General features: G+C 44.3%; 1 protein-coding gene across 3 annotated transcripts in view; it reads left to right on the top strand.

Moving 5' to 3' along the window:
- Positions 1 to 25000, top strand: part of LOC147025830 (nucleosome assembly protein 1-like 1-A) — a 211558-nt gene that overhangs the window by 72136 nt on the left and 114422 nt on the right. The window contains exon 15 of one of the 3 annotated variants that reach the window (XM_085880681.1): positions 24270 to 24409. The exons of 1 other annotated variant lie outside the window; for it this stretch is intronic. In XM_085880681.1, the coding sequence (XP_085736807.1) occupies positions 24270 to 24335 (66 nt within the window). In that variant the 3' untranslated portion in view covers positions 24336 to 24409. Of the gene's footprint in view, positions 1 to 8354; positions 8394 to 24269; positions 24410 to 25000 lie in introns of those variants that run through there. One more of the 3 variants, XM_085880683.1, reaches the window with a different exon arrangement.

The following is a 25000-nucleotide window of genomic DNA, read 5'->3' as shown; positions in this document are numbered from 1 at the left end:
CCACCTCCTCCACCTCCTCTCTCCTCCTCCCCACCTCCTCTCTCCTCTCTCCTCCCCCACCTCCTCTCTCCTCTCTCCTCCCCCACCTCCTCTCTCCTCTCTCCTCCCCCCACCTCCTCTCTCGCCGTAAATGTATTGTTGCGAATTCACGCCTGCCGGCGTGCGATCGGCCACGTGACTCGAATCACGGCACGTCGCCCACCGGACGTCGCGCACCGGACGGACAATTCTGTCGTGACCCTCTCGGACTAACGCCGGGAGCTAGTCACGGGTGGGCCTTTCGGCCTCACCACGATCGTGCCAATCGGCCACCCGCCTGGGATAGGGTTGTTCGCCAAACTTGACCTACCTAAGCCACGCGGATGGTAGACCAGGCGATCGCACCTCGCCGCAGGTCGACTCCGGACACGGGCTGCTTAAGCGGTCCGTTCCGTGCTATCGGGATAACCGAGCGGTGTTATCGTCGGCCTCGACGGTTCCGATTAATTATCGGGCGTATTAAGCCCACTACAACCCCTTTACGTGAAGCAAGATGGAGATTCAAACGAAGGAAAGGACGCAGCGAAACGTGGAACAATTCAACATAATGCACTTTATTTACCCGACACACGAAGAGCACGTATATCAATTTAAAAGAAAAACAACAATGCAGAGCTACGACCGAATACGCGAACACATGGCAACACTAATACAGTTTTACTTTTCAATACACGGCGCCAAAATATCCATTCAAAAAAACAAAAGAAAAGGCCACCCTCAAAGACAAGGAGGCAGACGGGGCCCGTGGGCCTTTATGGCGTGGGACTTGACAGACCGAACGAGTCCCACGAGACCGTTGCAGGTTACCTGCACCCTCGTGGTGCGATGGTGGGCGAGCTCGCTCCGGCGCTCCTTGTACGAACGCGCAGGTCCGCGCGACACAGCTGGCAGAGCGGCACCTCCAGTCCGCGTCCCCTCCGCGACGTCCGGACTCTCCACCGACTGCAAGCTCCAACGAGCGGGTCGCTTTACGGACCGCTTCTCCAAGACCCAGACGGGCAGAAGACCACGAACCGCCGACTGAAACTGACACTCTCACTGACCTCCTCTGACCTGACTTCCTCCTCATAGCGGCGCCTCCGTACACCCTTTTATTTCCCCGGCACCCCGCCCCTCCCTTCGCGGAACGCTGGGGGGGGGGCATTCCACCAGAGAAATCGGGGTGGGAGTTGAGTTTCCAACCGTCATTCTTGTTTACCAGAGAAATCGGGGCGGGAGTTGTTGTTCCCATTTTGTGTTCGTGGGAGATGTTGACGGTTGCTGGTGGAGTGGTGAGGATGGCGTGGTTATTGAGAGGCAGGTGTGGTTGTTGTGAAGCGGCGTTGTGGTTGGTGGTTGTGACGTGGTTGGTTCAAAATAAAGATAGAACAGAAAAACGGCTATCTCAAAGCGTCGTAACCCGAATGGATCACATAAATTCCCTCTAAACAACGGGTTTGGGGCTAACTACACATGTACTTAGAGATATCTCACCTACGGGCCCTTCATGGTGTAATGCGAATTTCCACAGCCGTAACAGTATTCACAAATGTCTACCAGCACAACAATTAATTCAAACCTTGGGAAAAAAAAACAGCTTTCAAACCCTTGGGAAACAGCTATTTCCCTTAGGAAAATTCAAACCTTGGGATTAATTAATGATTTGAACAATTAATTCAAACCTTGGGAAACAGCTGAAACGGATGAAGAACGATATCAAACCTTGAAAAGGCACATACTCAGGTCCCCAGCGTCGATTGTGACATCATACATACCACACGAAGAAGAAGAATTGTGACTTCAATCGTGCAAAAAATAAATTAATTGTGACGTCATAGCACCGTGTCTTGTCATTGGTTGACATAAATGGCCGTAACTTGGGAACCGCTTATCCGATTAATATCAAACGTTGAAAAGGCATATACTCAGGTCACCAGGTTGATTGTGACGTCATAAACGCAGAAGAAGAATTGTGACGTCAATCGTGCAAAAAATAAATAAACGACCTTAAAGGCACATACTCGGGTCCCCAGCGTCGATTGTGACGTCATACATACCACACGAAGAAGAAGAATTGTGACAATCGTGCAAAAAATAATTAAATATTAATTGTGATGTCCTAGCCCCGTGTCTTGTCATTGGTCGACAGATAAATGGCCGTAACTTGGGAACCGCTTATCCGATTAATATCAAACCTCAAAGGCACATCCGCGGGTCCCCAGAAATATTCCTGGCAAGTTTCAATCAGATCGGACTGGCGGTCGTCGAACGGCGGTCACAGACAGACAGACTGACACAGAGATTGCTAGAATTATAGATGGATGCGCTATTTTGCCTGCCGCCTGTGCACGATTCATTTAACACAATAATTCATTAAAATCATTATTACCATTTTTAATATTTTTATTTTTGTAATTTTTTTCTTTAATATGTCTTATTTGCAGGTAAAGTGGAAATTTAATTTGGAAATTTGCATTACTGTATATCGACTTCTGCAGCCCCCTGTATGAGGTCAGGTATGGGAGCATGTGCCAGAACAGCGCGTCGCTGTGTCCACTTTCCGCCGGTACTCCAGGGGCCTCCGTCTGGCCATCTCCCAGGCAGATGCCAGGCCCATCTCCTTGAGATGATGGTCAACCTGCTGCAACCACGAGGCACGTGGTCGGCCCAGTGGCCTCCTCCACTCAGACTCCCTCGCTGAGAGAATCTGGTGAGCATGATCAGCGTCAGGAAAACGAGCCACATGTCCATCCAGCCACAGTTGACGCTCACGGACGATGCAGGAAACAAATCTCATTTGAGTCTCCCTCAGCAACTGCTCGTTGGACAGAAAGTCCGACCAGCAATAGCCAAGAATTCTCCGAAGAGACCTGGAACTGAAGGAATTAAGTCACCGTCTCAGATCCTTGGTCAGAGTCCAAGTCTCACATCTATAGAGCAAGACTGGAAGCACCAAGGACCCGAAGACTCGGACTTTCGTGTTCCCACACAGGTACCGGCAGCGCCACACCCAATGATCCTGTGTATCCATGACTCCCAGGCCTGATCCAGATGTCGATTGACCTCTGACTCAGACAGCAGAGACATGAATATCACTGCCAAGGTAAGTGAATATCTCCACGACCTCAACATCCTCACCACAAACAGACAGGACAGCAGCATCCAAGATGTCATTGAAAGCCTGGATCAGTTTTGTCCCAGCAGCTCTGACTCATTCAGTACCCCGAGAGCCCCCCAAAAGGCTATCTGAAGTCTCCGCAAAGATGACTGCATCATCTGCAAAATTAAGGTCAGAGATCTTGACATTCCCAAATGATGCACCACAGCTTGATCTCTCCGACATCCTCCCCAGAATCCAGTCCATGCAAGTGCTGAAAAGTGTGGGGGCCAGTAAACACCCTAACAAACTCAAGTAACAACTGGAAATAAGTCAGAGATGGTACCACCACATTTCACAGCACTCTCAGTTCCAGAGTAGAGTTCAGACATCAGATCGATCAGTTTTGTTGGCACCCCACGAATTCCAAGAATCCTCCAGAGGGCATCCTGATCCACTGAATCAAATGCTTTACAGAGATCAACATGGGCTGCAAGCAACCCCTGCCGAAACATTCATCTGCGTTCGGTGACTACCTGAAGAGAAAGGACATGGTCAATCGTTGACCTCTTTGGTGTAAAGCCTGACTGCTCTGGACACTGGTGCTCAATCAAATGGTGGCGAACCCAATCAAGAATTATCCGAGCAAAAACCTTGCCCGGCACTGAGAGCAGCGTCACTCCTCGGTCGTTGTTGTGGTCTTGGCGATCACCCTTCCCTTTCCAGAGAGGGACAACATGGCCCCTCCACCAGTCAGTTGGGATGATGCCTGTGTTCCAGGCAGAGCACAGAACTGCATGCAACGACACGAGTGCAGCATTTCCACCAGCCTTGAGACGTTCAGCATGGATGTCAGATCCCTGGAGCTTTACCCCATTTCAACCTGTTTAACCCTGCCTGTGTTTTCACAAACTAAGGTGGACCACAGTTGATTGGTGGGTCAGCAACAGTGATTCTAACACCCCTGACATCCAACTCAACTGGTGGATCAGCCTGGTACAACCGCACAAAGTAATCGGCCCAGAGGGCCTCTGTCAAGAGCCTTCCACCCTCTGCTCTAACTGCAGTACACTGAGGAATGGGCTTGGAAGAACGCAATGCACGAATTCCCCTGTAAGCAGGACACTAATCATTTGACCACAGGTGATTCTCTTCCCCCTCACAGATTCCTCGCACATCGGCCTCCTTGTCCACCCTGAGTGCATGTACAGTTTTACGCCTCAGCTCCCTGAATAGCTCAGCTCTGCCATTCAGCCTGGCCCTGCGACTGGTCAATGGTATCCAGTGTCTCTTGAGACAAATTCTTGTCGCCTTCGGTGATATCAAAGACCGTGGTCTTCAAGTTCCTCCACAACTCTTCAGGATCTCCCAAAGCATCCAGACCCCCCCCAAATTTCCACTCATCTTGTTCGCAAACACCTCAGCTTCCCTCTTCTTCTTGAGCTTGCCAACATCCAGCCTTGGCTGGGATGGTATCATTCTCTTGGATTTAAGCTGCAACTTCAGAGTTGCTCCAACAAGCCTGTGGTCGGTATTGAGGAACTGAGCACTCTGGTGGACCCTGCAGTTCTGGATCATTCTCCAGCAACCATCGAGCACATGGTCAATCTCCTTTGCCACAACTGCCAGTGTTGGAATACCAAGTATAGTGATGAGCCTGACACCCAGGGAAATGACACCCAAGGAGTGACGAATCCTTAGTCTCATGATCTAATCTGCTCGTTGACCGGTGTTTCCTCAATTATCATTGGAGTCAGCTTATTGGACACAGCAACAGCAACTTCTTGGGTGTGGTAACCATCAAAGCGACCAGACCAATAGTAGGTGTTACCACCCGCCATGATCTCACCACAATCCGGTCTCCGAACCTCAGAGAGTGCCGCAATAACGATGTCCAAACGCTTGAGCGCTTGATGTCGGTCCAAATGCTTGATGTCAGGTGATAACAGACAGGTGATCATTCTCTCTGAGGGATAGGACATTCCAGGCACCTTCCCAAAGGGACCACCTCAGGTTAACCCAAGGAGAAGCCGTCTTGTGGACGACACCTCAGCACCACTCTGACGCACTCTTCCGCAACCTAACCCGGGAATGTCACACTGTGGCTTCCCTCCTATCATCAAAGATTGGGGATCCCGAAGGCTTTGCCCCAATCCCGTCATAAGGTGAGCTGCCCTGCGAAGGGAAGCTGTACAGGAGGTACTCCCACGGAGTGGGTTTTCAGGTTTTTTTTTTTTTACGCTTCGAGAATGTTTTGTGGAATGAAGGGTTTTACGGTGGCCAGAGTGAAAATCCTGCCACTAAACTCTTAATAAGGAACCCAACTGCATGAGGATGTCTGCAGGCACAAGTTGGGCACTAGATATGGATGTAATGGCCGTTGGCTCACAAGGAACTCCTCCGCCCTTTCAAGGAACTTCGTGCAATTCAGGTTCACAATGTAAACCTGTTCCATGGTCCGGTTTTCGGCGACTAAACTGTCTTCCCCATCAGATTTCCTGGTGCAGAGGGTGTATGGATGTGGACATGCAGCAGGATTAAAAATCAAAACCTTTCAAAAGACTGAAGAGCTCCTTGCAAACCAACGGCCATCCGTTTCTCGTGCCAAACTGTCTGCGGACAACCTGCAAGTTACTACTTTTTATCCCCTGCCGCGTGGCGGAAGGGGGATATTGTCACCCGGGCCGTCCGTCCAGCTGGCTGGATGTCAACATTTATTTCAATGGTGGGGGATTCCCCATCTCTGATGGATATATTTATTTTTGGAAGGAGGTTCATGGCAGGATTTGCACTCCGGCTGCCATAAAACCCTTCACTCCCAAAAAACAAACTCAAAGAAATCTGAAAACCCACTCGGTGGGAGTACTGCCTTTGCAGGGCAGCTCACCAAATGATGGGATTGGGGAAAAGCCTTCAGGACTTTGCAGGCAGGCTTAGTGGGGATTTGGGGGGTGGGGTCTCGGTGCTTTGGGGGATCCAGAGGAGTTGTGGAGTGCCTTAAAGACCACCGTCCTTGATGTCTTGCAACTCGCTGTTGGGTGAAGAGGAATTGTCTCGAGGGACACTGGATACCATTGACCAGAGTCGCAGGGCCAGGCTTGATGGTGGAGCTGAGGTGCATGAAGGGTCAACAAGGCCTTTGTGCGAGGAATCTGAGGGGGTAGAGTATCACCTGTGGTCAAGCAATTCTCGTCCTGCTTGCAGGGGAATTCGTGCATTGCATTCCTCCAAGCCTGGATCTTGGTGTACTGCAGTTTGAGCAGAGGGTTGTGGACTTGACAGAGGAGTCCAAAGTGAATCCTGCTGGGCCAGTTACTTTGAGTGGCTGTACCAGACTGATCCACAAGCTGTTGACTTGAATGTCAAGGGTGTTACTGTTCCTTTTGCTGACCCTCCAATCAACTGTAATCCACCTTCGTTTGTGGAAATGCAGGCTGCGGTGAACCGGTTGAAATGAAGTGAAGCTCTTGGGATTTGTGGCATGCTTGCTGAACTTCTCAAGGCAGATGGAAATGCTGTCCTCGTGTCATTGCATGCAGTTCTGTGCTCTGCCTGGAACACAGGCATCATTCCAACTGACTGGAAGAAAGGGCCTTGTTGTCCCTCTCTGGAAAGGGAAGGGTGATTGCCAGGACTGCAACAACTGAGGGATGATGCTGCTCTTGTTGCCAGGCAAGGTCTGCTCAGATAATTATTGATGGGGTTCACCACCATCTGCTTGAGCACCAGCATCCAGAGCAGTCAGTCTTTACACCAGAGAGGTCGACGATTGACCCTATCTTTGCTCTTCAGGTCCTCACCGAACGTAGATGATGTCGGCGGCGGGGGGGCCTTGTAGCCGATGTTGATCTCTGCACAGTGTTTGATTCAGTGAATGAGGATGCTCTGGAAGATTCTTGGTCTTCGTTGGGGTAACACCAAAACTGATCAATCTGATGTCTTAACTATACTCTGGTACCGAGTACTGTGAGATGTGGTGCCATCTCTGACTTATTTCCAGTTGTTACTGGAGTTCGTCATGGATGTGTTCTGCCCCCCACACTTTTCAGTGCTTGTATGGACTGGATTCTGGGGAAGATGTTGGAAGGATCAAGCTGTGGTGCATTGTTTGGGAATGTCAAGATCTCTGACCTTTATTTTGCAGACTGTGCAGTCATTTTTTGCAGTTGCTTTGGATACACTTTTGGGGGGCCCTCGTTGCAGCAGGTTGATCAGCATATCGAGATGGGGATGGGTCAGGCATCTGCCTGGGGGATGGTCATACGGAGGCCACTGGAGTACCTGCGGAAAGTGAACGTAGTGATGCGCTGCTCTGGCGTATGCTCCCATACCTTATAGCCCAAGAGCCCACAAAGGTTTATTTGTGTTTTGATTGCCAAAAGGTCTGAGTTTCTGGAGTGAAAATGTCTAGAATTTGAATATGCTGGTCTGATAAAAATCCACTTGGACAGTTTTCCACAAATCGCGTTTTTATAGGGGTACCCTATAATTTCCCGTGAATGCGTTTCGTTTCGTCAACGTTCCAAACGAACTTTGAGTCATTAATTTTGACTCAAGCCCAATAGCTACACCCAAAGATGAGATCATGCTGAAGCTTATCGTTAGCTGGATTTTATGAACGATTCTGTTTCTCAATTTGACTTCAAAAAAGTTGGATGAGCCTGATTTAAATGATTAACCCAAATTTTACTTACTGGTGCATTTTATCATCTTATATTTTTTCCAATCCTGAAGTTTTCAAGAGGATTATTTACAAAACAAATATACTATTTTTGAAGAACTATCATTCCCCTTTCCCATGCAAAAAAAAAAAATCACAAAATAGTTTATATTTTGCAGAGTAATGACTTAAAGAGTATACATGGAGTTACTTGTAAAATATCGCAGTTTTTGAGATTTACACAATTCTCAAGCAAAGTGACTCATTGCAAAATATGTTTTATATTGATATAGTGTATATACTACCTCAATGTTCTTTGCAAGTGGAAAAGTTCTTGTCTGAGTCGTATACCCAGACAATTGGTTATTTGTTATACTCCATTTTCAGTGAAATAGATGGTTGGATGTCAGTTTCATTTTTTGTTGGACAAATGTGACCCACTCTAACTATAGCAGATGCATGTATAATATTCCATCTTCTGTTGACCAGACTACGATGTTTGTTTGTATAGCACGTGTATTCCCTGTGTAATGAATGGAGTTGGCGGTGGTAAAATAGCATTTTTTTTTTTTCTTTCAGGTTCACCAACAGCAAACAAAATGACATCAAAACGTACATGCATTCTCCATATTCACAGTAAAACTACCGAAGAAGTAAAACCTTTCGACGACAATACATGGTGGAAAGTGAATTCTGTTCATGAAAAGAGACATTCCACAGTAAAAGACTTAAAGTATTTCAGAATAAGCCTTCCTGCTGAATATTACCAGACAACTGGTAATCACAAACAATGCTACAAAGATTTCACTGCACTGTCCATTGCAAATGTGGAACGAGATTCAGTTGGCCCATCACGATCACACGTACTGCGTTCTGAAGTAGAACACAGAGGCAAGTTCTACAGGCATCTTTGAGAAAAAGTGCTTGTTCTGCAATTCCATCACCAAGTCACTTGGGAAAGGCAAGCAGGAAGTGTTGGGGACCTGTACGACTGACATGGGTGAGGAAAGCATAAAAAATGCAGCTGAACTTGCACAAGATAATGTGATGCTTGCAAAGCTAGGAGGTTTCGACATGAAGGCAAAGGAAATACGATATCACCACTCCTGCAGGAGAAATTACATACATCATTGCCAAACCGCAGTACAGAAAGATGATGACATGATGTCTTCAAAGTTGGCCGCTCACAAAGCAGCATTCCAGGAACTCCAGAAGCATATCGATGTAACCTTGGTGTCAAATCAAGGAGCAGAATACCTGTCATCATTGCACGTGCACAACCTCACCTTGCTTGGAGACTATGAGACGATATATCCCGCTCGAAGCTTGGCCGACAAGATCCTGAAAACATATCCAAATGAACTGACCAGTCATTGTGTAAGTCGCAAGACTGGGACAATCATACATAATGCGCACCTTGTTAAGATGCCGCAATGGGGCGTGCCAATTTTGATGTAGTCCAAGATGCTGAATTCTACCTTCGGTCTCTGATATTGAAGGTTCAAAGCGCATAGGATGACTTACCAAGGCCAATCATGACTGAAGCATTGGAAGTCGGACAGGCAGACCATCCTGATGCTGTCCTTGAGTTTTCTTCAGAGTGCTGTACACATGATCAAACAAGCCTCCTTGGGGCGAACACATTGAGAGACTGGTGAAATCTGTGTCCGATGATGTGTTGTACGTCACAACTTGGGCCAGAATAAAACCAGGGAAACGCCTCTGCATGGGACTCGCTTTAAAAAGTATGACATGAAGCCGGAAAGTTGTTGAGATTTGGACACCGTGTTGGCTATCACACAGCCGAGGCCCTCGAGACCAAATTGGCCACTGACATATGGTCGTAAATGTTCCACACCCGATGGAATCACCAAAGTGGTCAGACTTTGTACCAGTTTAGCATGGGACAATTACGATGAGCTTGCGGAACCTTGCACGATACTGTAGGTATCTATCACAACGAGCTGAACATGACACTGGACGAGTCACCCGAAGAACCTCCCTCCCAGCAATAGCTAACTTCAGTGGACACTGCTGGGACACAGTTTTCGTTCGAAACGAGTATTCCACCTAAAGGAACGCGCTTTGGAACCAAATCACAAGAAACCAAAGATGACAGTCTTTCAGTATCCAGTCAAAAGCATACCAAGACCACCGCATCTCACTAACATGCAATATAGAGGTATATTCTGGATGATGAGCATCGCACTCGACAAAACACCATTCTGTACAGGTTGGAACTCGCTTGTCACAGAAGATCCACTCCCCAGACAGAGAATTGCCGACATGGAAAACTTGAATCTCCCTCCGAATCAACTCGACTTAGTGGCAGAAACGCTGTGACTATCTCAGCGGGTTGCTCAGGAATGTAGAGAGGACTTCGTCGTGGTTCTGTTGTGCTGTGCAGGTGCCGCACACGACTGCCCAAACGTATGGATGGATGTTGGACTCAGCAGTAACAACACCTGGCGATACTGTTGATTCGGGAGCGCTTAACAGCACTGCTGTCTCACGGGTTACATTGCCGGCTCGTTCTGCACAGGTCTCTGGTCACGCGCCTAAAATCACGATACCAAAGTACCCCTGTGCCTTGCCCGTTGGGGAGATACCCTGACTGCAGACTGGGTTTGATCAGAGACCGAGCAAAATCTGCTGCAATCCGTAGCCAGTTTGGTTTTAAATACAAATCGAGCGATTGTTCTTCAGCGCAACACGGATAAATTCAGTGCGGCAAATTTCGTATGAATCAGCCAGATTTATTGGGGAACACGACACAAGCAAAGCATTCGCGATAATATTACAATTCATCTCTAGCCCGCCCTTATCTCGGGAGCTACAGATAAGGGTTTCGCAGCAGGCCCTAACAAAATAAGCCTTAGGCCTGGACAACATGCATACAAGACACTGAGTACTTAATGGTGCCTCATGGACGAGAGGAAAGGTGTAGAAGGCACGAATGCGGCTCTTGACAAGCCAATGTCGCCGGATTCGAGCACCCAGCCCGAGCATGCAGCGTGGCAAAATGGCGGCGACGTTATATTGGCCCAGCCCACGCACGCAGCGTGGCAAAATGGTGGCGACGTCCTATCTGCCCAGCCCACGCACGCAGCGTGGCAAAATGGTGGCGACGTCCTCTCTGCCCAGCCCACGCACGCAGCGTCGCAAAATGGCGGCGACGTCCTATCTGCCCAGCCCATGCACGCAGACTCGGTGCGTCCAGCCCTTGTGAGGTCGACGGCACAAGAGAGATCCGGTGAAAGGAACTGTTTTCTAACCTTTTGGGGTGGGCTTTTTTGGACCACTTCTGGGGACTCGTGATTGGTCCATGGTCCGGGTTTGCAGCAGCTCTCCGCCAATGGGTTGCTGGCATGTCTTGTTGACTGGCTGTCAGGGCGCTGGTTAAGAGGGGGGAAGGAAAAAGAAGGCGCCTCTCGGTACACCACCACTGTATGAACACTGAACCGCCTGCTCCACCTTCCGACACGCACTTAACGTCCGATTACCAAACAACATGGCTAAACATGCATTTAAGGGGGGATCTGGGCTAATCTTATATTTAATAACCCACTGAGGGCCCATTTCTGCAACAACACATCAGTATTCCCAAACTGGTTGATGAATTGGAGTCTACTGTCCTGCAAGCTCTTCCTGGACTTCATGCATTTACTGGTACTGACTTCACAGCATCCTTCATGAACAAAGGAAAACACCCCTTGACGTCATGATGAAACATGAAGACTTCATCTCAGCATTTGCCATGCTCGAGGAGCACCACAATGTGCCTGATGTAACGGTTTCGACAATAGAGCATTTTGTATGCTCGCTGTATGGGAAACACAACTTGCTCAGTATTGACACTGCCTGCTATGTTATGTTTCAACACGCATATGCGCCAAGACAGCTGGGGGATCCACTGGAGAAGATCAAGGGTGTAAACCCAAGCAGCATGCCACCTTGTCGATCCGTTCTGATCAAGAGAGCAAATTATTGTTGCCTCTCTGTGACAGAAGGCTGCATGTCAAGATCCATCTAGCTTATGTGGCCAGCCGTGCCAACACGGATGGATCCCGGTTGATGGAAGCGACGCAATTGATTGGTTTTATGGTGATCAGATGCCACGCCATATCAGCCAGATCCTCGGTGCAAAGGAATCCGTCATCGAATCAGAGGATGAGGATTTGGAAATGTCGCACGGAGAACTTTTTTTATGGATCAGATGAATCTGACGTGGACGACGATGATTGGAGATGAGAAAATGGAAAGCTCATCGTGTGATGACTGTTCAGATACATTCATGAATTAATTATAAAACCAAAGATTACCAAGATGCATCCAGATCAGGAACATATTGAACAAAAGTCAATAGATTTGCATGCTCATTTTCCAAACTTCTCAACATATTGCTATTAATAATACACATGGATGACAACCATTTCATTTACTAGACAGATATATCTGATAATCATGATTGTTATACATTGTTAACAATTTTGTCATATGATAACCTTGGTTAACAATTTTGTCATATGATAATGTCAATAAATCACCTATATTGTAATTAAAACATAGCCTCGACTTATTTTACATTTATATTCCAAGAATCATCGGAAATTGCGATATTTTACAAGTAACCCCATGTATACTCTTTTTGTCATTACTCTGCAAAATGTAAACAGTTTTGCGTGATTGTTTTTGCATAGGAAAGGGGAATGATCGTTCTTCAAAATAGTGCATTTGTTTTGTAAATAATCCTCTTGAAAACTTCAGGATTGGAAAAAATACACAAAAATATAAGATGATAAAACGTGCCAGTAAGTAAAATTGGGGTTAATCATTGAAATCAGGCTAATCCAACGTTTTTGAAGTCAAATTGAGAAACAGAATAGTTCATAGAATCTGGCCAATGATGAGCTTCAGCATGATATCTCATTTTTGGGTGTAGCTATTGGGCTTGAGTCAAAATTAATTACTTATAAAGTTCGTTCGGAACGTTTACGAAACAAAATGCGTTCACGGGAAATTATAGGGAACCCCTATAAAAACGCGATTTGTGGAAAACTGTCCAAGTGCATTTTTATCAGACCAGCATATTCGAATTCTACAGATGTTTTCACTCCAGAAACAACTCTCAGACCTTTTGGTGAACAAAACACAAATATACCTTTGTGGGCTCTTGGGCTGTACCTGACAAACTGCCTGGATTATCAGCTGGGCACTTTTTGTTGAGGTTTTGATCCTTTCAGCCCAGAACTTCTCCAAGCGGTGGATCCACAACTCCGGTCGCAGGTCCACATCAGCAGACTACTCCATTGATGGACCCACAACCTCAAAGTTGTGTCTTGATGGTCAATCAACACAGCAATACAATATCCTTATTCAGTTATTAGTTTTATTTTAAGTTTTACTACATATTAATTACTTCAATCATGCACCACTTTATACGATATATTAAGTGATAAACACTTTTGTGGCATGTCCATTACACAGCACCTCCATCTGACCAGATTCAAACTGTCATTCAGATATTCAGACATGTTCATAACCGATTTTTAACACGTTGCACTGCATATCTCAGCAACCACCAACAAATTATTTTCATGCTTATTTATAATTCCGTTTATAAATTTTATTTATTTTTGTCTAAATCCCTCCATTATTTAATACCATCTCTAAATATATGCATGTATCATGAAAAGTATTTTCATTGCAATTGTAACAGGAACTGGTTTACATGAAAACCAAACTTAAACAAGAAAAAGAGCGATCGGAGATTGCAAACTCTCCACCAGGACTTGTTTTGTGTACTGGTGTATTATGTAATCGAGACATAATTAGAGATGGTAGTGATGACCAGGTACCAAGATATCCCGCTTTGGACACCTGACCCATGATGCTTTCATTTGGGTACCCAGTCAAATGGACTGGGAAACCTGTTTTTCTTCTGTTTATTTCTTATTTGTTATCATTATGTTTCTTTTTCTGCCGGCAATTTTTGGGTTTTTTGCTTTAAAAATCATTCTCAGGAACGTTAAGTCTGATCAATGTGAAATTTTCTCCATAGTATGTCTTTTTTGACGTCATAGGTCACGTGGTCTGGGCGCTATCTTGGGGGAAAAAAAAGGTAAACTTTGGACCTCTATCTCTGAAACCTTGCAATGGAATTTTTTTTTTTCGCTTCATACATTTTAAAGAACTCCCCATGGGGAATATGTGTGATTTTTCGTGAAGTGGTATCCCAGTGAAAATTCGTCAAGTGGAACGCTGCATGGGAAAAATCTGAAATTTCTTGAGCGTCATCGACACAATTCACCATAGAAAAAAAATTGACATCAGTGACTTGTTTCGGCAGCTATCTTGTTTTGAATTTTATTTTTTTTAAACTTCTCCAGAGCGGCTGGTCAGATCAAGGGGGAACTTCACCGACATATTGCTCAAGGGGAGTGAATAAAAGTTTGTTGATGAATAATTATTGGTCGCATGGTTTGGCAGCCGTGTTGGATTCAAGAAAAATATTAAATAATGTTTTCTCTGGAACCACTTATACTTTTGAAGTGAAAGTTGCCAACTATCATCTAACTCCATGCCTGCAAATACTGTAAAAATTATGACATCACCAGTCACATGGCTTGGTGGCCATCTTGGATAGAAAAACGCACCTTGTCCGATCAACACAAAACTTGGCAAACATGATCCACTACCCCATTAGAGGGAGAATTTAAATTTATGATGTAGTAGGTCACGTGGTCTGGCAGCCATATTGGATTGAAAATTAATAACGTCTTCTCTGAGACGGCGAAACAGATCGAGGCGAAACTTTACATGTATGACTGCCTATCCATGACAAACAAAAGGTTCCTACCTCCTTTTGACGTTGGTCACATGGTTTGGCAGCCATGGTTTGCGGCAGGCAGATGTTGATGCGTCAAATGTACCAGAAGCCAAATTTAATAAGATGGATTTAATCCATACCAACATAAAATATATGAAACATTAAGCATTTTATTACTTTGACATGAAGCATAAAAAATTGGAGAAAAAAACATGTAATATTGAGGGATGAAATTTCCAAAAACTAACCAAACAAGTGGTGCCAGGCACAACAAATCCCACCCATTTAAGGCATAAAGTTATTTTGGGGATCAAATTGAAATTTTATTCATCCTTAACCTGAATGTTGATTCTCAGGAATAGAATAAGGAATATTTTAGTTTTGGTTTGAAGTCAATTCAAGCATTTTTGACGAAGTTATGGGCGAAAAACGATTTTGACTTTTTTGTGACCTGACCTTGACCTTTGACCTAATTAGACCCAAAAGTAAATGGTGTCGTCTGAGGTTCATTACCCACCTGTGGATACAATTTGACAGTGTTTGAGCCAGCCATTTTCCCGTAAAGTTGTATTTTCGTAACCATGTTTTAGTTTTAATGGAAAATTTGTAATTTTGACTGACCCATGACCCCCAAAACTTCGGACCCTACCGATCTTCATATATATGCATTTTTAGCTCGCCTGTTCGAAGAACAGAGAGCTATTGCGATACCTCTGGCGTGAGCGTCAGCGTGAGCATGAAAATGTTAAAGTTTTTGGTGCAAGTTATTTTTTCCTTTCTTATGTTTTTATCTTCCACATTTTTTTATATGCCCGATATATATATATATATATATATATATATATATATATATATATATATATATATATATATATATATATATATATATATATATATATATATATATATATATACATACATTTATGTGATACCGGTCGTCCGTTCCTGTCCGCACTCCAACTCCCTAAGTTTTCAACTTTCACGTTTCATATTTGGTGCATAGGTACAGACTGTGGAGACGGTGTGTCGTGACGTACGTTCGTCATCCAAAGTGGTTGCCATGGCAACCAGGATGCTGTTTTCCATTTTGGAGCACAATTCTGTATATACCTTCTTGTTCGGGCGTATATTGTGCTCACTTGCACTCTTGTTACTGATTACAATATACAAATACATATATTGCTTTAAAATTATTTGGATCAGACTTCACTGCAATGCTTTATAAAAAATATTAATTATTAGACGAGTCTTTTAAAAACGATAAATGCAAAAACAGGCGAGCATTGGGTGGCTTTGACACCAACTCTCTGGTTCACGATAGGAATGGGTAGGATTATAAATGACAAATAGAATAAGATTCACTGTAAGCTTAGTTTGAAGTAAATCGGATCATTTTTGACAATTATGAGCGAAAAACGATTTTGATCTTTTCGTGACCTTGACCTTTGATCCAATTGGACCCAAAAGTTTATGGGGTCGTCCAAGGTTCATTGCCCACCTGTGGATTAAATTTGACAGTGTTTGCGAAAGCTGTTTTGCCGTAAAGTTGCAGACAGACAGACAAACAAGCAGTCATAGACTGGTACTTACGAAATTGTCAACTTGACCTCTGACCTTGTCTAATAAAAGCTGTCTCTGGAGAAGGTAGCGACACAAACCAGAAGTTTCTACGATGATTCTGTTCCAAACCAAAAATCGAATGCTTGACCTCACTGTGACCTTGACCGATTTTGACCAAAATCTAATCGGCACTAGCCATCACCCTCCTGAATAACGTGGTGTAATTTGACATTGGTAGCTTCTTCCGTTCTCGAGTTATCGTGCCTACAAACAAACAAACAAGCAGTCATAGACTGGTACTTTCGAAATCGTCAACTTGACCTCTGACCTTGTCTCTTAAAAGCTGTCTCTGGAGAAGGTAGTGACGCAAACGAGAAGTTTCTACGATGATTCTGCACCAAACCATCAAAAATCGAATGTTTTGGTTGTTTGACCTCACTGTGACCTTGACCTTTGACCGATTTTGACCAAAATCTAATCGGCGCGAGCCATCACCCTCCTGAATCACGTGGTGTAATTTGACATTGGTCGCTTCTTCCGTTCTCGAGTTATCGTGCCCACAAACAAACAAACAAGCAGTCATAGACTGGTACTTTCGAAATCGTCAACTTGACCTCTGACCTTGTCTCATAAAAGCTGTCTCTGGAGAAAGTAGCGACGCAAATGAGAAGTTTCTACCATGATTCTGCACCAAACCATCAAAAATCGAATGTTTTGGATGTTTGACTTCACTGACCTCGACCTTTGACCGATTTTGACCAAAATCTAATCAGCGCTAGCCATCACCCTCCTGAATCACGTGGTGTAATTTGACATTGGTCGCTTCTTCCGTTCTCTAGTTATCATGCCTACAAACAAACAAACAAGCAGTCATGGACTGGTACTTTCGAAATCGTCAACTTGACCTCTGACCTTGTCTAATAAAAGCTGTCTCGAGAGAAGGTAACGACGCAAACCAGAAGTTTCTACGATGATTCTGTACCAAACCATCAAAAATCGAATGTTTTGGATGTTTGACTTCACTGTGACCTTGACCTTTGACCGATTTTGACCAAAATCTAATCAGCGCTAGCCATCACCCTCCTGAACCACGTGGTGTAATTTGACATTGGTAGCTTCTTCCGTTCTCGAGTTATTGTGCCTGCAAACAAACAAACGGAAGTCATCAATATACTTACGAAATCTTTAGATTTCGTAAGTAACAAACACACAAACAGAGGACAGAAGTCATCAATATACTTACGAAATCTTTGGATTTCGTAAGTAACAAACCGGACGATTACAATGTCCCACTCCCTCCCTCCGGGGGGGGGGGGGGTGGGATAACAAGGTAAGAATGGCACCACATTATGATGCTGCAATAACACAGCACAATCCTCCTGGATTACCATCACATCTTTTAACATTTTCCTTTTGTTGTGGGATTGATGGATGAAGAATAACACTACGATACCACTATCTGTCAAAAGATATCGTGATGCTTAACCAGAAGAGGATTGTGATGTCATTTCTTCCTTGGTTTTATCTTGCCAAAACGAAGTTTTTGCAAGATATGTTAGTCAGCTTGTACGTTTTTTTTTAATTATTATTTTTTTTTGTCTTATCACGTATAAAAAATTCTGCAGAGCACAGTTATCATTGGAAATTTTTGTAACTTCGCATATCAGAGGCCTATAGAGGTCCCTTTCAGCGCACAAAATTTTGAAGGTCAAGGTCACTTTGTCACAAATCAGGGGAGTCGACAAAACCCTTATTTTTTTGAGTAATTTTGATCAGATCGTCTTCAAACTTCATGAGAAAAAAGTTCATGGTCTGGCGCTCAGCTGATTAATTTTTGGTGGCGATTGGCCTTGACCTTTATATCTGTTTTCTTTTTGTTTTTTGTCTGTAATCACGTATAAATCACACTGCAGAGCACAGTTATCATTGGAAATTTTTGTAACTTTGCATATCAGAGGCCTATAGAGGTCCCTTTCAGTGCATAAAATTTTGAAGGTGAAAGGTCAAGGTCACTTTGTCGCAAATCAGGGGAGTCGATGAAACCCTTATTTTTTGAGTAATTTTAATCAAATCGTCTCCAAACTTTATGGGAATGTCGTATATGGTCTGGCGCTCAGCTGATTAGTTTTTGGTGGCGGTTGGCCTTGACCTTCATGGTTAGCGCCTGAGGTCAAACATATTTGACCCCAAGGTCAAATTTTCAAGTTTTAGGAACCATATCGTGTAGTACCTCAAATTGAACACCTCAATGAGTGCTTTCTAGATATGTCAAGCTTGAGACATTATGACGTCATTTGGTGACGTTATGAGGCAAACACATTTTTCATGGTAACTCTGTAGAACGATTCTCATCGGAATCTCGTAGGCAGATATTCCTCAAGGAGTCGCTCCTGATGGATAGCAGCTCTGTTCACCTCAGTGTGACCTTAAAAAAGTCACACGTGGTCACCTTTTGGCAAGACCATTGGTTTTATTATTATTTATTCGGTCATCTCTATCATCTCAGTCTGACCAAATAACCCCAGTCTCAAGTCTGTACGTCCGTCCTTCCACAGAGTGGAGACAAATAGCCAATAGTGGAATGGATGGAGGTCGATAAGACATGCACAACGATATAACTTTCAAGGTTGTCCAAGGTCGAGGTCAACGTCACGGGGCTGCAGCAATGCCAACCCTCCCGATTTCATCGGGAGGCTTCCGAAAATTCACCCTAACTCCCGCCCTTACGATCACTATCCTTATCCTCCTGAAATTTTGATATTTTTGCACTGTTCACTAATCAGAATGTACTAGTATGAGAATTGAATGAAAAGCATCGTCTGCTACGTATAGCATGTGGTAACTCCATAACGTTCGCTGCTACCAAATTGTACGTAAAAAATTGCAAATTCAAATGAGGAGCAGCGAAACATTGGGTCTGGATCTCGCTTATGCGATCATGCACTGAGATTTAGTGCATGCGGTATGTGTGCAATACAGTGCATGCGGTATGTATGCACAGTGTATATGCATGCGATACGCTCACTGCATGCAGCTGGGCCCCGTACCAGCCCGGCGGTCGCGACCACCGTGCGGTGTTTAACAGCCGCTAGAGTTCTACGAGTCGCGCTGCAGCTGTGGAACATCGACTTCGAAGTTACCTATGCTTCAAGCCCTCGATGTTGATTACGAAATGGCAGAAAAGAAGCTTACGAAGACCAAGAAATGGTCTCAGAAGTACAAGACCGAATACAGTCTCCAATACCCGTGTATTCGAAAGTCTGAAAGAGGAATTCATCATGCGTATTGTACAGTATGCAGCGTTGATATTTCAGTTGAGCACGGAGGTCGCGATGATATTCGGAAGCACGTTGGAAGCAAACGGCACACAGACATTGCAAAGGAGAGATCTTCGAGCACGAGTACCGGTACACTTCTGAATTATTTCACCAAACAAGGGACAAGCGAGGAAGAGGATGTTACCAGAGCGGAACTTCTCTTTAGTGGATTTATTGTGGAACATAACTTGCCCATATCAGTCTCAGATCATGCTGGACCTCTATTTCAAAAGATGTTTCCAGATTCAAAAGTTGCTTCAAAGTATGGATGTGCAAGAACAAAAACTTCAGCAATAATTGGTGAGTTGTCAAATGTTACTGCTTCATCTATTGCCGATATTGCTAGACTAGCTCCATTTAGCCTAGCTACAGACGGCAGCAATGACAGTGGTGAGGCTCAGCTATATCCTGTCCTGATTTCGTACTATGACAACAGTGCTGGGATTGTGAAGCAAGGTTTGCTAAGTTTGCCTGTGTGCAAACAAGATTCCACTGGAGAAAACATTTTCAAACTGCTTGATCATGAGTTCAGTGACAGGAAAATTCCGTGGGGAAATTGTTTCCTTTTGTGCTGATAATGCCTCTGTCATGGTGGGCAAGCACAAAGGAGTCGCTGCTTTTATCCACAAACAAAATCCAGAGTGCTACATCATGGGATGCCCTTGCCATATGATGCACAATCCGGCCAAGAAGGCGGCTCAGGCCTTACCCATTGAATTAGATGACTTTCTCATCGATATTTACTACTACTTGGACAAAAGTAGTAAACGCGTCAAAGGAGTGAAAGCACTGCAAGAACTCTGTGATGCCCCGACACACAAGATTCTGAAGCATGTCGCAACAAGGTGGCTGTCCCTTGGTCAGTGCCGAGACAGGCTGATTGAACAGTGGGAGCCACTTCGCCTCTTCTTCAAAGAAGAAGTACGAAGAAAAATGCAACCAACTGTAGCCAAGACTCTAACAACGAGCAAGAAGGACGGCACTGTATCTACTGCCAGTACTGGCACTGCAGGATCAAGCACTAGTGGAGCAGCATTCACCACTACCACTGCAGTATCTGCTGCGAAGAAGACAGCAGGGACAGCACCAAAACCAATGCTGAGAGCAGGTAGCATCACCGGCCCTTCATCACGTTCATCTACAAAGCAGATCCCTTCAGAGTCGAGAAAGACTGTGATAGTCCCATCTACAGGCAAAGAAGGACCCAAGTTAAGTTCTGCTTTTTCCAAATCACTTGATAGAAGCTCAGCAAAACCTTCGAATCAGAGGTCTTCTTCCTTGGCTGCACCTACCTCAAGCTCTCTCCTCAAACGTAAAATTGGATCTGGTACTACGAGTCTGACCTCTTCTGCTGGCAGTAAACGCAAGTGTGATCGCCCTGCGGCTAAGTGTACTACGAGTTCTACAACTAAAAGCGCATCTTCCTCAAACACTGTGCAGGAATCTAGAGAAAAACGCGTCAACAGGATGTTCTTGTCTCCACAAACAAACTCTATTGTTTCTTCCTTCGATATGCTAACAAGCTTTTTGAGAAGGGGAATCTTCTGCTCCAAAGAGACGAACCCTGTATTCATCTCCTGCACGGAGAATTGAATGGTCTTCTGAAAGATATCTTCGTACGGTTTTTGAAACCATCGGTGTCATCGGTTGCTCTGGTAAATGTACCCTTCTCTGACAGAAATCATCAGAAGAATGATGAGGACCTCATGATTGGGAACGATGCCAAACTGGATATAAGGGAACAAAGGAGTCTCAAGAAATCCACATTCACTCTGAGTGAGTCAGACATCCAAGGTTTCTTCAGTGCAGTTCGCTCATATTATGTGAAAGCCTGCAATTACATCTTCAAAACCTGGCCGCTAGATGATTAATTAGCCAAGCATGCTCAGGTGCTGGATGTTAAGCTACACCAAGAAGTGGGGTTTGACTGTGTGGAGTTTTTCATCAAGAAATTCCCCTGTCTGTTCAGTGGCGGTGATAGTGACATAGACAGTCTTGAGAGTGAATTCGCTCACTACCAGGCAGACGCCTCCATAGCTACAATTGCTACTGAGACAGTGAGAGTGGATGAGCAGTGGCATCGGATTTCACAGCTCACAGATCCCTGCACTGGTGCCAAGAAGTATCCTAATTTGAGCAAAGTGATGAAGGGAATCTTGGTCATTCCTCATTCGAACGCATCATGTGAGCGGGCACTCAGTCTTGTACGGAAGAATCATACTGAATTTCGTCCCAATTTGAGTGTCAAAACCCTGGAAGCTCTCTTGATTGAAAAACTAGCTCATAGCACCCCTTGCTACCAGAGAGAATACAGCAAAGACATAATCAGAAGGGCTAAAAGAGCCACACAGCTGTCAATCAACAAAGCTGCCATGGAAAAAGCAAGCAGCAGTAGTACCAGCCAGTAAGGTAAGAAAAATATTGCTTCTTTTGTGCTTTTTGTTAATCTTTGTCCCCTAACTTACTAATATTAACATAAATGTAACATTAAAAAGTGCACAATTTTCCCCTTTTTTTGTTCAAAAAGTGGGAATTCTTAACATGTTAAATGCTCCAAAATAGGGCTCAGAGGGCACTAGAGAGCGTCTAGAACCCCAGAGCTTCCAGGGCCCTAAGGCGGGCCCTGGACCCCGCCGCATGGGTCGAGCGCTCCGCGCTCGAGATGTGCGCTTCGCGCACATTATTTGGTGTCGGTTGCAAATCCTCCCTAATTCTGATTTCCAAAAGTTGGCATCTCTGGGGCTGTCAAAGTTGCGAAAATCGTCGATTTCAAATCATATCTCCTCTCTCATTTATCAAGAAAGATCAAATGTTATTAGTGATTCAGATACTCTGGACTATTATCTAGAACACGAGCCATTTTTTTGAAATCTGCTCTCGTTCCGATTTTATAGCCCTTCAAACATCGTTCTGATTCCCCGTATGGGCCGTTCATACAAAAAAAGTATTAAAAGATTAAGAACCGGAACTCTCCGAGACGTATTACATTTGAAGCTTCTGTCAGATTTAACTAAAACAATGGAACACAAGTTTATATGCACACTAACTTTCATTTATGACATTAACATTGTTTTGAATGTCAATTTGTACTTTTATTTTAATAAATGATGTGCTGTTACATTTAAAGATAAAGGTAAATGACACCGCGAGGGACTGCATTGTCATGGCTTACAAACATCGGTTCATAAGGAACTGCTGGCTTCGCAAGCGATTCGCGATGTATGAGGTGGGTGGTCACGAGCCTGCATACAGAGGAGGGTGGGTGGTTTTGAAACCCGGAAGTAGAGCGTATGTACTTTATGAACTGCCCCTATTCCAGTCTGGCACAGAGTTGCTTTCGACCTCTGTCATAGATGATCGGCACTCCCTCTTGGGGGGTATTTTTTATTTTATTTCTTGCATTGGACTTGTCACTTCCCTGGTTTGAGAAGGGTCTTTACAATTTATAGGTAAACTAATAGTTTCATCTCCTGTTTTTCAATGTTTTAGACGAGTCTTTGTACAGAGTACACATGAAAACACATTTTATTATAATTAATGAATAACCATGAAATGCCAAAGCATTGAATATTCTGAAAAGTTTGACATCACCTGGCCTGTGATGAAAAACAAACAAATGGCACAACAGTCAATATTTTCAATGATGTTTGTGATGTGATAACTGTGTTGCCTGGCCTGCTATGATGAAAACAAAACTAATGGCACTCTGTAGAGCACATACCTTTGCCAGGCTGAATGGTTTACGTTTTGCATCCCACTGATGGGCTGCGTCTCGATTCGGACCTGAACCAAAATCTAATCGATTCGTCCTTGGCACACACTCAAACTGCCCACTCGATTTCATACAAATCCATCCAACTTTTTGATATCCTGCACACATGTACAAGGTTGAAAACATAACCTCTGTCTGCCTTCATTGGGAAGAAATAAATGTAACTCACAAGCTTGTGAATTTTATTTTGTTTCATAAAGAAAAGTATGCTTATGTTAGAAATCTATTCAAAGTGTCAATGGAATTTCAAATGATTGACAAATTACTCAGCCGTATATTTTTTTTTAGTGCAAATCAAAAAAAAGTTACTGACTTCTCGCTTCTTGTGTTGGTTGTGAAAAACAATTGGAATGGTTGTGCAATCAACCCAAATTCAGATGCATGTCCAAAGTTTTGGATGGCATGAATTCACTTTTCCTGAGTGGAAAATGGTGAATGCCACCAACACTGATGTGTGTTTGTGTGTGTGTGTGCTTCCTTTCAGTGACCATTGTGATGCCATTTCTATGGACATGAGGTCACTTCCTCCATGACAGAAATAAATACACAGGGCTTTGATATATTTCGATACCGCCACATATTCGTGGATTATTTTGCACACCGGAGCTGTTTGGCAGAATTGCTGACCTTGTCCTGTCTGCCACTGGGATTGCAGCAAAATGGCACTTGCACCCAACAGTGTCTTGCCACATTTTGTCCACTTGGGAACTCATCACAGGAAGTGGGAGTGGTCCAATAGATTTGACACCTTTTCACGTTTGGTCCATCCTCGATCAGAATTTGGCCTTTGCAGACTTCCATGCCCTTGTCTTTGTTTATTTCTTGAAGTGTAACAAGTGAAGTTTGCTGCTTGAGTACAAATCAACCTGTTGGAATAAAAGTCTGACCCCTGGGTCTCGCCTTGCATCAGTGACTTCAGTAGCTATATTGACCACAGACTTCTCTTGGATCTGTGGCTTCTCCATCAATTGGTGGTGGATGCTGAGTCTAAGAAGATGCCTCTTGTCATGTTCCAGGTTACCCACGTGGAGTTTCCTCGTTTGCAATGCAAAATGATTGCAATCACTGAAGGCAGGAAATGATGATTATACTTTCTTTCCAGACCCTATTGTGGTCTGGTTGAGTGAAGAATTCCAGAGGTGAGTGCTATTTTAGTCATGCCAAGGTCTGTTGAGATGCAGGAATGGACCTGCCTGACACTACCACATCATTGGTATCCATTGACTACCCTGTTGTCCTCAATTGTGCATCTCGCTTGTGTGAAAATGCTTTGGCCTGTTGAGTTCAATGCTCGTCACCTTGTCATTATCGATAAATGCTAGTTGTATTTTCCCTTTATCTATTTCATCTGAGAGAAAGCAGAACGGTTTTCACCTTGCTTCACATTGTTGAAGTGTACAGGATGAACTGCAGTACAAATCGTGGACTGTAGTGCGTTTTCTTGTGCTTGGTCTGGTACGATTCTAATTTTGGAAGGCCATCTTCTCCAATGTAATGCGATCTTTGTTTATTGTGCCATGTTGACAAAAAGTGATATTTACATGTCAGTTTGCCATTTGTATATTTTGTTGTGGGTAGAGCAGTTTTCTTTGTCATAAATCTGTACCTAAAAGGCTGTCCGTTTTGTCCCTGAATAATATATGCCATCGGGAAAGGACAAACAGGCTTGTTTTGTGGTGTTGCTTTGCATTGTGGGCCTGATCCTTTATCCCAGTATCATTTTATTTCCCTCCAATCTGGAAAACCG

Source organism: Eptatretus burgeri, chromosome 5 (genome assembly GCF_056783735.1).
Source record: "Eptatretus burgeri isolate ZD-2024b chromosome 5, Ebu_testis_v1, whole genome shotgun sequence".
Lineage (NCBI taxonomy): Eukaryota > Metazoa > Chordata > Myxini > Myxiniformes > Myxinidae > Eptatretus > Eptatretus burgeri.
This window is presented reverse-complemented; position numbering and strand designations above follow the sequence as displayed.